Source organism: Canis aureus, chromosome 28 (assembly GCF_053574225.1).
Source record: "Canis aureus isolate CA01 chromosome 28, VMU_Caureus_v.1.0, whole genome shotgun sequence".
Taxonomy (NCBI): domain Eukaryota; kingdom Metazoa; phylum Chordata; class Mammalia; order Carnivora; family Canidae; genus Canis; species Canis aureus.
This window is the reverse complement of record NC_135638.1, coordinates 20921096-20937094: the sequence shown is the minus strand read 5'-3', so window position 1 is coordinate 20937094 and position 15999 is coordinate 20921096. Positions and strand designations below refer to the sequence as shown.

General features: G+C 36.3%; 1 protein-coding gene across 1 annotated transcript in view; it reads right to left on the bottom strand.

Moving 5' to 3' along the window:
• TRPA1 (transient receptor potential cation channel subfamily A member 1) overlaps window positions 1–15999 on the bottom strand; it is a 49187-nt gene that overhangs the window by 16569 nt on the left and 16619 nt on the right. Inside the window, exons 8-17 of the mRNA XM_077876581.1 lie at window positions 14140–14188; window positions 12422–12521; window positions 11640–11740; window positions 10473–10642; window positions 10223–10387; window positions 8451–8565; window positions 7194–7360; window positions 5727–5820; window positions 2246–2305; window positions 1426–1524 (exon numbers count right to left, since the gene is read on the bottom strand). Coding sequence (XP_077732707.1) covers window positions 1426–1524; window positions 2246–2305; window positions 5727–5820; window positions 7194–7360; window positions 8451–8565; window positions 10223–10387; window positions 10473–10642; window positions 11640–11740; window positions 12422–12521; window positions 14140–14188 — 1120 coding nt within the window. The remainder of the gene's footprint in view (window positions 1–1425; window positions 1525–2245; window positions 2306–5726; window positions 5821–7193; window positions 7361–8450; window positions 8566–10222; window positions 10388–10472; window positions 10643–11639; window positions 11741–12421; window positions 12522–14139; window positions 14189–15999) is intronic.

The window sequence follows — 15999 nt, the reverse complement described above, 5'->3', positions numbered from 1 at the left end:
AACTACAGAGATTTTATTTCCTCCTCTTCTTATTCTGGTACTGGAAACAATAAACTCTGATAGATGTATTGCATATTTTTTAAACTACAATTTAAAAACCATACATACATGAAAATTCTCCTAAGTATAGCTGTAGCATAGTTATGTTTAGGTCATTTAGCTATTGAGTCTGAACTAGAACAACAACTGCAAAACATAACATACTCCAGCAGAGCTAAAATGCTCTGCATAAAGCCAATGTGAGAGTCAGTTTCCACTGCCAGCCTTGTGGGCATTAAGTCCATGTGATTCTGCATCCTTCCCACTCCAATGACTCAGTAAAACTTCTAGATATCACTTTAAGGTGATGGTTGGTACCACAGTCTGTACCAAAGGCTTCCATGTAGGGAAATGAATTCATTTAAAGTGAATGAAAATTTCCAACTAGTCTAGACCAGTGCTGTTCAACAGAAATTTCTGCAATGATGGAAAAGTCCTATATTTGTGCTGTTCAATATGAGAGTCACAAGGCACAGTCTAGTGAGTGCTTGAAATGTGGCTACTGATAATGAAGAAATGAACTTTTAACTTTACTTAATTGTAATTAGTTTTAAGTAGTCATATGTGGCTAGTGGTTACCATATTAGGCAGTGTAGATGTAGATCCTAGACCACATTTGGAAATCCAACCCTCAAATAGGTTTTTTTTTTGCTCACACAGTGTTAATTTGTAGCCAGTGTTTATAAGGCTGGGCTGCTGTTCCCATATGGCACCAATTTGTTGGTGGTAGTAACTGATCTCAATTTAAACCATCTGTTACCTGTTTCCCCTGTAGTTATTTGAGTTTGGGACCCCTGATTTAGGTTGCAGTGGATCATCTTGTATGGTTTTTATTGTCCTATCTGCTGGAAATACAAAGTACTTTTTGGAATAAGAGCTGGTTTGGTCTTAAGTCTCCTGGGCAATTTGGTATCATACTATGCATGTTGGGCCTACTTTCAGCTTGGGATCACTCCTCCAGAAGGATCTAAAAGGGTTCTGAATGTTCAGAGTTTACTGTGGAGAACAGTGGTTAACTGATCTGGAAGCTCTGTCAACCCTGGATTTTCCCATGATTTTGCATGGAGGAAACACTTAAATATATATGTTTATATTTAGGTGGACGGAGGTGGGGAGCAATGCTGACTGTCAGCCTATGTTGTCCATAGTTTATTGGATTCTGGGTTGGGGCAGGTTTCACATGACCATTCAGACTAAAGTGATCAAGAGTGTAGGTGACCAAATCATAGCAACTGTAGAAAAGGACTTTCTTTTCTAAAAAATAAAGGGTTAGGACACATGGCAGGTAGAGACATAAAACTATTAATGTGGAATTCTTCCAGGCTCCCTCCTGGAACTACTACACAGCAACATTATAGAAGCCATGTAGAAATTACCTGGACTTACATTGAGGGTGGTAAGAGGCTCGTATGTAACATCCTGCATAGGTGTTACCTTCTTGGTAAACTCTAATGGACACTGAAGGTATGTGAAATTATACTCGATCTGCAGAAGATAAAATTTTGAAAAAATTAAAAGTTTAGTATATATTCCCAAAATAGGTCTTAACAAATCAAACATGCAAGGCTATAATTCTGTTGAAAATTAAGTAGTTCAAATAAAATTAAGTCATTTTGTCTGAAGAAATGTAGAATAAGTTATTTCATCTTAATTTCAAAAAATAAATATCTTAGGGGCACCTAGGTGGCTCAGTTGGTTAAGCGTCTGCCCTTGGCTCAGGTCATGATCTCAGGGTCCTGGGATGGAGCCCCAAGTCAGGTTCCCTGATCATTGAGGAGTCTGCTTCTCCCCAATCCCCCCTCCCCATCTCCCTCGGAGATGCTTGTGCTCTCTCTTCCACTGTCTCAAATAAATAAAATCTTTAAAAAAATAAGTATCTTAGAAAGGTGACACTTAACCTTCTATAACCCACAGTCATGAAAGAAGATGAATTCTCAAAAGGTTACTTAGATCTTTCTTTGGAAATTCATTCTTTAGGCAGTACTACCAAAGAAAATATAAAGACTAGAAACAACCCTGAATAATGCTATTAGAAACAATTAAAATATTGGGAGAAGGCAGGAGAAAAATTCTCTCACATCATATAATAATATGACAAATGAAGGCAATAATTACTACCTTCTGAGATTGTGGAGCTCAGTAACATTGCTTTTAATATTCATTAAAGAATTAGAATAAATTTCAAATTATGATAAAATAAACGTACATGGTAGTCTTCACAGGACTTGTCTCTTGTGGAGGGTATTATGCAGCAATCTAAAAGGACCTTTAAGAGAGAAAAAGTGGCTAAGATATTAGTCAGAAGATTACATAAGAGACAGGATTTGATTCCTATTCTAAAATGTATTCCCAAGGTATTCCTTTCTCCTCTTTTTATTTCCAGTATCTCAAAGGTAAACTATAATCAATGTCATTAAGGAGAAAAGTTTAAAGTACTTCAACTATCACTGCATGCCTCAGAAATACCAAGTGATTCAGAAAAAGTACCATATGTTTAAGAATGAAATTACATTTATTAAAATTTGAGTAAGAAGTACTTCTTTAATTTTGCCTAAGATTTGATGTCCTTCTGGGCTTCTAGAGAATATTTAGATTATAAACGGTTCCTTTGCTCCTCATCTTACAGTGATAAGTTATTGTCTCAAATTATGATCTTATGGCTGAGCACTGGGGTCTTTCTTTGGTCTACGTGTCATTTTTCATATTGCTCAAGCATGGAGTACTGTGTTGGCTTCTGTACCTCACTTGCTGAGCAACATTGAGAGAGTATTCATCCAGCGCAGCATGGACAGCAGAGTGGGAGGATGGAGAAATACTGAAGGCCCTCTAGATGCTTAAGAAAAGGAGAGAACGCCTAAGAGATCATTGGAGCCACACCTCTAGGGTATGTAGGGACAAATATTTTTATAGGGTGCCTATTAACATAAACAGTTTCAGTCACCCCTGATCTGTATTTTGACACCTTTCTAGTGGCCCAAATTCATCAACCTGAGGGAAAAATACTGCCCAATAGGTTGCCCTCCTGGAACAGGCTATGGACACAAAGCCCCAGGTGACCCCACCAGTGTGTCCCCCAAAACTCCTGGGGCATCCGGTCAACCCCACCTGCAAGACACAAGGTTGGAAAACTGGACAGCACTCTGAAGGGAATAAACAGGGACCCAGACATCTCCCGCCCCCAGTCACTGGGAGGGCACTGATGTCCTGGTTGGTCTCAAACACTGGAGGGACTTTAAAAAGTTCAATCTCTGTTGGTTACCAGGCAGTGATACTAAAGGTCATAAAAGACATCATAAGAAAAATAAAGATAAAACTAGTCAGTAGTGCTATGTAAGGCAAAACTAGAGAAGTAGGTTTGAGATTGAGAAGTTTTTAATAATCAGCATAGGCAAAATAAAGATAGGCTGAAGGAGGTGGAGGTAGGGGGAAGGGATTATGTAAATCATTCAAATGTGTCATGTGAGGCTAAACTGGAAGATCTTCAAGTCTCCCTATTTAAGGAAAAATTCACAATACTAAAATACAAAGAAATTATAGAAAACTAACTAGAAAACATATAGTGTAAAAAAAGAAAAGAAAAACTAATCATAATCCCACAACTGTAATAATTCTTATTAACATTTTGGTCTAATTTCTCCAGTTCTATCCCATGTTTTCCAATGTGAATATTTCTAACATATATATTTTATTATTATTACTAATGCTACAGAAACATTACTGTATATAAAGCTATCTGTACTTCTGGTTATTCATTAGGACAGACACCCACAACTGGAATTACTAAGTAAGAAATTCTGAGATCATTTTCAATCCTGAATATTTATGTGCCCTCTGATGAAATTTAAGCACCTGAAATGCTAATTTATGGACTGGACTAGCTCCAGTTTCTATTAGATATTATAAAGAAAATAATGCATGTGAAGCATTTAACACATACTAAGTGCTTACTGAATAAATAAGAATGGTAAGTGTGAATAGCTGTAGTACTAATAACCACACAGGCAGTATAAAAATAGTAGGATATATAATATAGGCCAAGCACCATCCTGAATACTTCATATATTTTACCTCTAATTTTTATAATCACTTTGCAAGGTGAGTATCAGCAACGCTTTTTTAGAGGTAAAGAAAGCACAAAATGGGGACCCCTGGGTGGCTTGGTCAGTTAAGTGTCTGCCTTCGGCTCATGTCATGATCCTGGGGTCTTGGGATGGAGCCCTGTATCAGGCTCCTGGCTTAGTGGGAAGTCAGCTTCTTCCTCTCCCTCTGCCCTTCTGCCTGCCTATGCTTACACCTCTCTATCTCCCTCTCTGTCTTCGTCTCTCAAATAAATAAATAAAATCTTAAAAAAAAATTTTTTTTTTAAAGAAAGCAAGCAGAAAATGAAGCTCAGAGAGGCGAAATGACTGGTCTGAAGCAGCACAGCAAGACACAGAGCCAGGACCATCAGGCTCCACATTTGGTCCTATGTCCACTCTGTCTCATACCTTCTCCAGTATTTGAATATATGTTGTCCTATGAATGACACTCGATGTCCTTCCTTTTTTTTTTTTTTTTTTTTGATTACTCTGTATCTATCCCTATCTTCAAAACTCAGCCTTCCCAGGGAGGTCTCTATCTGCAGCCTTAAACATTCACATGCTCAACAGTTTCTGGATGTTTCTGTTGTTGTAGGAGTACAGTCATATGCTGGGTGTACGTTTAATCCAGGAGAGAATCACATATTTGAAGGTCTTCAGAGGCCAGGAGATAGTATAAATGAATAAAACTGTGCCAGCCTTAAGAGCTCTTTCCCATTGTTTTTGAAATGTTGGCTCTCCTTGGGCTGGCTTCTATCTCCACAGTTTGCAGAGAGGCATACATATATAGAGAACTATCTCTCTGCTACAAGGAAAGCAGTCACGGTACCAGAATGACAATACACGGCAACTAATTGTAGGCATTAGACTGTGTATACAAAAAGAAGAGTTGGGTTGTACCAAACGGGAGAGTGCTTGTCCCATTTAAGGGAAGCAGCTGCTACTAGCCAAGCAGATCCTTCCTTGTGAGGAGGCCCAGCCACCAGATCTTCTGATTGTTACAGAAAGCCAGATAGCTAGAGCCTTAAGGGAGCCATCCTGGTTTTTTTTTTGTTTTGTTTTGTTTTTTGTTTTTTTTTTAATTTTTATTTATTTATGATAGTCCCACAGAGAGAGAGAGAGAGAGGGGCAGAGACATAGGCAGAGGGAGAAGCAGGCTCCATGCACTGGGAGCCCGACGTGGGATTCGATCCCGGGTCTCCAGGATCGCGCCCTGGGCCAAAGGCAGGCGCCAAACCGCTGCGCCACCCAGGGATCCCCGCCATCCTGGTTTTGAGTGTTAACAACTAACGTACAATAACATGTGTGCCCCCAAGAAACCACCTAGAGACTTTATTCAGCCAACAACTACCGTTAGTAGTCTCTGCTCTAGACTTGGACTATTTTAAGAAAAACACCTGTTGACTATATTTTCCTACCTTCCACACAATGACTAAGAGCATTCTTTTAATCCAAGTAGGTCCTTATTAAATACTAGTTGGCCAACTTCCCTGATTGATAGCCTAGGGGAAGCTAGAAACTTTAAGAATGCAAAGTACTATTATTTATACTGTGACTATGACACTAAATCCCCTTGCACCCAGAAGCAGTTCTATCTGGAGAGCTTACTTTCATGCATTCAGGGAGGTATTCCACCATTTCCAAGACAGGGCATCCATTGCTTGGAGAATAATGACTAAAGACCTCAAGGCATTCTTCCCACCTGTAAAAAAATGACAATGGTGATGATAGTAAAACAGACACAAGTCTTGATCTTTCTGTTCTACACAACAAAGCTCTAAATCGAAATTCGAGATTATATCTTTAGAAGAAACCCACATTTGTTCCAATGGAACCAACATGTGAATCAGTATCAATCCATTAATAGGGTCCTTGTCCATAATGGAAATTAGGAATATGGGCAAATTCCAAGATGGCAGTTATTAATCACTGTTCCCTTTCTCTAAATGCCTTCTAAAAAAAGGTAGACTTTTACCTTCTTTTCAACCTAAAATCATGAAATAGTATGAGCTGGTCATGTTGGGTAGATGTGAAATCTATCATATTCACGTATATACGATAGCAACATAGTACTGGACACATGATATTTAACATTTAGCCCACGTATACATCATGTGTTGCATTAAACTAGAAAATAATTTGTCAAACACATTAATAAGCATGGATTCTTCCAGGAGACCACACAGCCTGCTCCTTTCTTCATTACCTTCCAGTTGAACAGAATAAGAAGATACTTACAATGCCAAGGGGGAAATAAATCCCCAACAGGAAGCAAAGAAAAGACATTTACCTCCCAAAATCCTATTTATTTCATAGGAGACTACTTCTAAAAAGTACCCTAATGTCCTGTTAACCCTATCAGTAAAATCCATCTATAATATCTGCATAATCAGAAAACTTCCAGTTGCACACTTGCACTGACTAGTGTTTCAAATAAATGACCAACAGGGGGGATCTTGAGATTGCTCATACTCTAAAACACAGGCTCAATCTCTCCAGAATATGACATGGTTCACATCTGTGTCCATGACTAGATGACACTGGGCCCTTGAGCATATCTGTGACTCTACAGAAAGTTTATGTACGAAAAGTAGCACAAACTACCGTACAAATTCTCCATTAAAACTCCTTTGAGTATGGTTTAAAAAGTCACAACCACAAAAGATCAGGTGTTAAGAGAAATTCCAATAGATGGCTCTAGTAAGAGCATGGATATACCCTGGAAATTATTTTTACCAATATCCAGTTTTGACATTTCTATTGGCAAGAGAGTGTTGGACAGATTCAGGTGGAGTAGGGCAGAGTGTGCTAGACAATGACTAAGCTATACATGCGTCTTACATAGGTGTTATGAAGGTGATCTATCCTCCCATGATTTAGAGATAGAAATTGAAAACCAGAGAGGTTAAGTAACATGTCTGTTGCTACCCAAAGAGTTCATTAAAAATTTTATGTAAACAACTGATGTTGAAGAAATGTTGATTAACTGCTGAAGCTGTATCCCCTCAAGTTGTAAGTCATCCCTCATGTCAGAGCACACTACATGACGGTGGGACAGGAAGACTGTAGGCATACCTTTTATTCTTGATGGTCGTAAGAACCACCTCCTTCCTCTTATTGTGAATTGCAACATGCAAAAAGGAAGCCTGTTGCTTGTTCAGGACAATGGCCGCATCGTAGCTCAGAAGGAGTGCAACAGCTTTGGCATGGCCTTCCCTTGCAGCAAAGTGTAGCGCGGTGTTCTTTTAGAAAAAATAGAATACAAAAAAATCCAGTAACAATGTCTGGTCATCCTTTGGCTATTTTACTGCTTTCATTGTTGAACTGCTTAAAATAAGTTAACAAACTTAACTATTTAATACCTAAATACATAAAATTTAAAACCAGTGTTCAGAATCAGGCTTCACATAATGAATTTATAGTTCAAACATTGTGTATGTGTACGCATGCACGTGTGTGTAGAAGGGTGTTGTGTGTGTATATGGAATTCCAAGCAGTTCATTTTTTTTAAAAGATTTTATTTATTTATTCATGAGAGACACACAGAGAGAGAGAGAGAGAGAGACTGGCAGAGACACAGGCAGAGGGAGAAGCAGGCTCCAAAAGGGAGTCCCCGACGTGGGACTCGATCCCCGGTCTCCAGGATCACTCCCTGGGCAGAATGCGGTGCTATATCGCTGAGCCACCCGGGCTGCCCTCAAGCGGTTCATTTTATTTTGTTTTTACACTGATAATTCCACAAGAATGAATGACAAACTTCCAGGGGAAGGATATTGGAGTGAATGCAGAAAAATTCTAAGAGATTTATTGTCTTAGACCAATGATTTCCAGATTTGGGGTTTTCACAGGCTTACAAAAAAAAAAAATCAGATTGCTAGAAGGTTGCCAGTCTTTAATTTTGGGATATAGAGACATTTTAAAAAGCAGTAACAACCCTCTATCATTTCATTAAAGAATGTGCATTTATCTTAATACATTCCATAAAAATGAGGGAGAACATCATAGCAAAATACAGTACTTCAAATCCAATACAAGTTTTATGAAAACTTATCCCTAACCCTTTCATTTTTGTCAGTTCACCAGGCAGTACTGAAAATGTTTTCATCAATCTACATGGGCCTATGGAGTCTCTGTGAGACTTAAGATGTGTCCTCAATATGCATCTACCCTATTGGCATTCTCCTCATTCTTTCCTCCTGCAGAGTAAGAACCCAGAAAAGAGTATTAATGCAGGCAAGGAAGGAAAGAGAGTGGCTAGGAAGGAGGCTTTCTTGCAATTTTGGACATTTCTATGCCAAGACACTGGGTAGGTATGAGGAACACGGTACATACCCCTTCTTCATCTAGCAGATCTGTGCACTTCAAGTTAGTGTCAAGAATGACCTTCATGGTCTGAGTGTACCCGCCTAAGGAAGCATGATGCAAAGCAGTCCAGCCATTGTGGTCACTGTTAGAGAGTTAAGAAAAGACTGTGCATTCACTTCACACAGATAAATCATGGGAAGGGATGCTATTCATCTGAAAGGTGAGTCAGATGACTACAAAAAACAAACATATCTGAGTTCTAGCAACTTAATATCACATATTTCTTATAAATAAGCTCATTTCAAGCCCAACGGTTTTAAATAACCTTTCTGTAATGTGATTCACATGTATATTTTAATTTAGCAGATTAACATATAAAAGTATATAAACATTTTCAAACATCTAGGGACGAATACAACTACAGTTAGCATGTCTGTGTCATATGTATTTTTTTCAAGGCTGTAATGTACTTATCCACATTATTTTAAATCTTGTTTTATTCTTCCATTAAATATTGTATCAAAAACTTTCCATGATGGTGGGTGCCTGGCTGGCTCAGTCAGTAGAGTACATGACTCTTGATCTTGGGATTGTAAATTTGAGCCCCACAGTGAGTGTAGATGCTACTCAAAAATAAAATCTTAAAAAAAAATGTCCATGATGGTAGTATTAGTCTTCATGTCCACTAGGTATTGCTGATGATAATAATTAATAATAATAATAATATCTTACAACACTTGGTCTTAAGATGCTTAGCTTAATGCTACTTATTTTTCTAATTGTTCAGGTCTGAAGATATCATTCCTCCTGTGCTCTCAAAGATGCTTTCTTAATCCCTTTGGAAAATGTTTGTCCTTTCTCACAGAAATTCAAGATATAAATACAATGAAGGCTTGTCATTTTTCCAAATTAGAGATAGAAAAAAGAAAAAAGAAAAAAGCTGGAGATCCTGGTACAATTTCAGTGCCAGTGAGCAACTATTTTAGGGTATAAAGGCCACCTTGTCATTTCAGTTATCATGATGTAATTAAGCAACAAGTCTCTGGCCTGGATCCATTTGGGGTCCCCTTTACATGTGGCTCCCTGGTGTTTCCTTGGTGGCAGGAAGCAAATGATCAAAGCATTCCTTTTGCAGCTGCAATTCTACTTTGCATGATTGGTGCTCTGATAAAGAAATGTGCTCCTGAACATCAGCCTAATGAGCTCTTTGCTTCAAAATTAGAAGATAGCTCACCTAATCTCTCTAACATTTTTCTTTTTACAAAGAGGTCACTTAATTATGCTACCTTTTTAAAATGCTTAATTATTTTAATTTGTCTTTGCTCCTTGTGTTAGACTTCTTTGAGTATAGCGAAATTTAGGAATTCTTCATGTTTGGTGTTGTAGCATAAAGGGAACTTTTCATGTCCATCATCGTCAGACTGAATGAAAGGTCTTTGAATTTGTATGGAGTGTTTGTGTACATGCATCTGCATAAAATGATGGTAGCATGATGAAGCAAAATATGAAGAACTATATTTCAAAGGTTGTGAGAACTACTTTGCACAAAGCCACTTACTCTGTGATTTCGAATGAAGTCTTCACCTTTATAAATCGTGACATCTTTATCTGTCAATTAGAAATATACTGACATCCCTTTAAATATTTGAGAAGTCATATATGCTTTGAGGATTAAATAAGGTGGATAAAAAGTACTTAGTGAGATAGAAAGTTAGCTATCATAATTAAAAATACAACAGAAAAACAGCCAGAAAATGGCTGATTAAAAATATGTAAATATTCTGATCACATATTCTTACCTGAGAAATAATGCACCTTTTTTCAGAAGAAGTTGAACTACTTTATCATGTCCATTTTTTGCAGCCAGGTGGAGCGGTGTCATTCCATGAAGGTCACCTTCATTCAAAAGCCTCGTATCACTCATGTCTTGTAAAAGCCTCTGACAGGTGTTGATTCGCCCATAACTTGTAAAAATTAGGTTTCATGATTTCAAAGCAAATATTAAACAGAAAGAAGACATGCTTGTAAGTTGCATAAACTGACTCTTACCTGGCTGCAAAATGTAAGGGTGATTTCTTATCTTTGCTTTTAGAACGAAGGGACACATTAAAGTCAAGTAGGTTATTTACAGAGACAGGAATCCCATGTCTACATGCATAATGTAGAGGAGTACACCCGTCATCATCTTCATCCATTACCAGATTTTTAATATGTTGCATCTAGGGAAAAAAATCAATATTCTAAATGTAGTTCAATTCTCATGTGAATATAGTATTTTTCAAACTATTCTGTAGGACAGTATTTCCCAATAAGGGTCAATATGTATACCTTGAGGGCAAAAATATAAATAAAGGTACTAGAGTGAAATAAACATGGATGATGGTATATGCTCTGTCTCCCTAAAATGTGCATTACTGTATTAAGGGCTCTGAGAGATCCTAAGAATAAGAAATGTACTTATTATGTTCAACTGAGCATTTTCTAAACATATTTTGCTACAGGCCACCCCCTTCAGCCCTCCTTTTACATTTTTCCCCAAAATAACACTTAAGAGCTTAATGCTAATGTGTTCTGTTAGGCAAAAGGAATGAGATGTTCAAATTATATTTACTTTATTTTTATATGAATATAAAAGCAAAGTGAATAGCAAATGAGCATTTAATTTTTATTTTTGTTTAAAATATTCTAATAAAAGTATTTTTATTCTTTATTAAAGACTGACAATACTAATATCTATTTATTACAAAAATATGATAAACCTCAGAGTCACTCAGTAAGTATGAGCTGGTGAATATACAAATATGGAGATAACATTTCAACCTGTCAAGTCAAATATGTTGAATAATTTTTCTTAATTGATGATAAAATATTGCTAATTCACTCATGCACCTAGCTCTTCTACTGATATGCAATTTGTAATGGTTAAAAAAGTGATGGAAAGCTGACTCATTATAGATGGGGCTATATGGGAACCCTCTGTAATTTGGAAAATTCAATCCCAATGAAATGTATTACCTTATCATAACATATCATAACATATCATAATCATATCATCACTACTGTGTTGTAAATATTCAAATAATGCATCTTTATTTTAAACCAATTTTTAAATTTCAGAATTAGCCATCATAATAATAAAAATCATATTAAGCAAAATCAGTGTACTCTCTGTGGAACCCAACTCAGTTTGTCGAAATCCACATATACATATATTACCTGCATAAACTCAGGTCGCAGATTTTTTAATCCATAAGGTTGCTGTACAGTCAAATGCAAAAAGTTACGTCCAAGATTATCTTTTATGTCTACACGAGCACCTAAAAAATACAATATAAAAATAACTTCTACTTATTTATTTATTGCATGATCTATAGTGGATTTTCAATTTAAGAAAATAAATTTTTTACTTAAAATTTTGTCAACCATGAACTTACAGGAAACTTTATTTAGACAAGAAAATTTTCAGGATGATTGGAAGGTTTTCTAGGTAATTTGACAAGAAAATTATTTAAAATGGGTTTATCTTACAGTGTGTATATGTGTGTAGGGGAAGTAGAGAATATATTGTTACATTAATATATGAGATTGTACCTTTTAAAGCATAAAATATAAAGATGGAGAGATTAGATATCAAGAAAAAAGAAGGGACAGTAGCTCTCTTCTTTGTAATCTTCACATAGGGTTAGTGCCCACAATGGGGATAGTTATAGTTCCTACATCAGAGAATTAATCATTGAGAGAATATAGATAAAATGTTCAGCGTCTTGCCTGCAATATAATACTTGCTTTATAAATGTTGTCTATTATTGCTCTGAAATTATTTTTTTAAGTATCACACCCTTACTGGACTGAAAAATTTTCTAGACAGGGAAAGTATTCTATTTATCTTTGTATTCACAGCACCTGGCCCAAAGCCTGGTGCACAATAAATGGTCAATAAATGTTAAATATCAAATTGAGTCATAGTTCTAAAAGCTTGGCTTGGCCCCTTACAGTACCTTTAGAGAGTAGCAAATTTACAATATTCCAAGATGCAGAAGCAGTTGCTAATATAAGTGGAGAACGTCCTTCCGAATCAGTGCTATTAATATCTGCTCCCTAAAATAAAACACATTATTCAATGAGGAGCTTATGAACAAATAAGCTTACATTGTAATCTGCAAATAATGTTAAGTTTTTAGAATAGGGTATCCATAATATGGCTAGCACTCAAGCATATGACTAACTATAGAACTTGGAATACTTGGAATTTCCCTGTAATTCATATATTGTAACATTGGAGATCAAGGCATTCTTTTACATTTCCAACAACAAAAATTATCATCACGTGTCAACTTTTTGATTGACATCTGGCAATAGATCAATGTTACTACCTAAATCATAAAAATAAAATCCTCTGACCTATAGCAATAGGTTAGTTCTCAGTGTGAGGAAACACTTTTAAATAGCTATGATAAAAGAAAATCTTCCAAATTTATTGCATATGCGATTTTTAAAACATTCACAAGTTGTTCACTTTTTATATATATATATATTTTTTTTTATTGGAGTTCAATTTGCCAACATATAGCATAACACCCAGTGCTCAACCTGTTGTTCACTTTTTAAAAATCTACTTCATCTGAAATAGATGAACTGCACTAATTCAGATCCTAAAATTATAGCCAAATATTTAAGAAAATCTATATTTAAAAATCATGTATATCTTAAATGACTAAGTCAGTATATATCGTGATGTGTTATGGTTATAATATTTTACATGACCAGAAACAAAGGCTTTAAAAAGTTCATGGAAAGAATTTTTTTGGGGGGATAGAGTAATAAAAATAACTTAAACTCCAACTATGGATATTTCCCTGTTCTCTGGGGACCCAGTGAATACAGACAAGGATAGCACTAGCATCCCCTCTGAGAGTCTTGCTGGTTAGTAAGGTTCTGCTACAGTTCTCTTGCCAGGTGAAGACACGGCTGCATTTGTCGGAAACCATGCATGACAAAACTATGGCATATAATGAATCCTTCCAGCATTCCTCTATGTAAATATCCAGTTTCAATAGTTGCTATTAACAACCCACGATAAACACTACAAATGGAATTACATTCATTGCTGATACAGTGGGGCTTAAATAAATACATCATATATTCATCTGTGTAAATGACTTGTTAAAATTTAACTCAAAAGCCAACTGAGTACACTTCTTAAAATGAAAAAGATCATGTGCTTTCACTTGTCACAGACTTTTGGACAATACTTTTAATATCTCAGTTTTTCATTGTTTGAAAGGTGGTATGGAGGCAGCTGGGTAGAAGTTTACAGTGAATGGTGGAGGCGACACATGCTACCTGTCCCGCTTCCACCTCAAAGCTTCTCATGCATTGAAGAGTCAGCAGAGTTGCGAAGCCTAACCCTCTTTTAGGATTGGTTCACAGAACTGCCCTTGCCATGAATGCACCAACTCCCAATACTAAAAACATGGATCCAGGTATCAAAAGTACATGTCAGTACTTCTGACCAACTTCATGGCAATGACATTTGGCCAGTATGTATTCATATACAATATAGTCTATTTGTAAATGTGTCAGTCATCTTTTTGTAAACTTTTTTGCTGAGAAGCATCAAATTAAAATTTGGCTTTTGAAAAGCTGTATTATGTAATTATATGATTTTTCAACTGTAAATAGTAATAAAATAAAAAACTGTCCATGGAATAGTTACCACAGAAATTAAGTAGTCTGCTAGTTCATGGTGATCAAATAGTGAGGCTCTGTAAAAAGAAAGTGACATGCATGTTAAGGTACTGCTGATATAAATATACAAAATAAAGCTACTATACTGCGCTCAAAAAAGTCAATTTAAATAACTGTTTAACAACATGATAAAATGCTAGGCAATCAAATAACCTTTCAAAATTTATAATTGATTGTGATGAGGATAATATTTTCAAAGTAACAGTAATAGAAGAAGTTCAAATACATCACAAGATTTTCCTCATCTTTTGGTAAAATGATTTTCTCCTTATAAAATCATCATAAAGATGTGAAGTGAGTAATAACATCTGTCCAAAGAGCTTAAAACAAAAGACAAAAAAACTGGTTGTTATCACTGTGACCATGGGGAGTAAAAGTAGTTGCAAGCAAGGTGCACCTAAAATTCATCTGCAGTGTTCAAAATACCCTCTCTTTGCCAAAAGTTCACTAGGCAGCATTAGGTTTCCTAAGGTTTGATGAAGCCAAAAACAAATTATGGGTAGAAATGAAGTCCTTTGGTATTATCTCACAGCCAGTCCATAAGGATAGTAATAAAGCAAGTAACAACTTTCAATCCATATTAAAGCACTTCCGTAAACAAAAGTTAACACAAATGATTGAAAACTTTGTTTCCTACTGCAAATCTTCTTTCTTTGTTCCTATTTAAGATTATCTCAGCTATTCTTAGCCTTTGGTATATAAATTTCAGAATCAGCCTGTCAATTTTCACCCCAAATTCGCAAGAGTTTGCATTACGTTTAAATTCTATTAAATATGTTTAGCAATTGTAGGAAATGAAATAATAACATCAGGGCCCCATTTGACTTGTTCTATCTCCTCACTCTAGAGCTTTGCTACTCAGTGTGGTGCACCAGCAGCACTGGACTACCTGAGAGTTCATTAAATATGCAAATTATCAGTAAATCTCAACACTGAGTCTCACAGAGGTTAATGACCTGCCAAATGTGACACAGCCAGTCAAGGCTGATACCCCATTCCCCTTACTCCAAAGCTTACTGTTTCAGCCAGAACAATGTACTGGGATCTTTGCATTATGGTAACAAAAAGAATTCTAGCCCAAAGAGCAAACTTCCCTTTGAAGCTCAAGGTAAACTCCAAATGTCACTAGTTATTAGACATTCCAGGTTTGTAGGTCAGTATTAGGTTAATCAGAATTGGACTAAACTGGTCCAAAAAATCTACAGCCAATTCAAGTTGAGTATGTCCAATTAGAGTAGTCAGCAGGCTGAGGACACTTATAGGTCAGATGAATAGATCTATTTTTCTAAAATAATTCCTTCTTATACATATTTATATATTAAAGCTGTGATCTAAATGGATGCATTTTAACTATATCCAGATCACCGGGTTCTTGAATTGGCTAAAACCTGGAAATAGTTTACAGAGTTGTAAAAAGTTCCTGAGACCATCCCAAAGAAGCTGATGTAATCTGGGTTATGAACTGGCATTGGGGTTTTTATAAGCTCCCCCCATGGTTCTAATATGCAGGTGTTTGAGAATCTCCAGTCTGGAGGTCCATTGTTTTTGTTCTGATTTAATAGCCATTTTCATATCACCAATCTTTCATTCACAAATGCCAATTTGTGAGTGAGAGAGGGGGAGACACAGAGAGGGAAGGGGCATGGGGTGGGAAAAGTGGAACATCCAGATGTTTCTACTCCATTATCTCTACTAAAAATGAGGAGAAGACACGCATAAGGAATTGAAACAAATCAGAAAAGGCTTAGAAACACATATATGTTAACCTCCTGAGCATATAGGAAATTAATCTTGACCCTATATCCACTGGCATAAGAAATGATCCAGA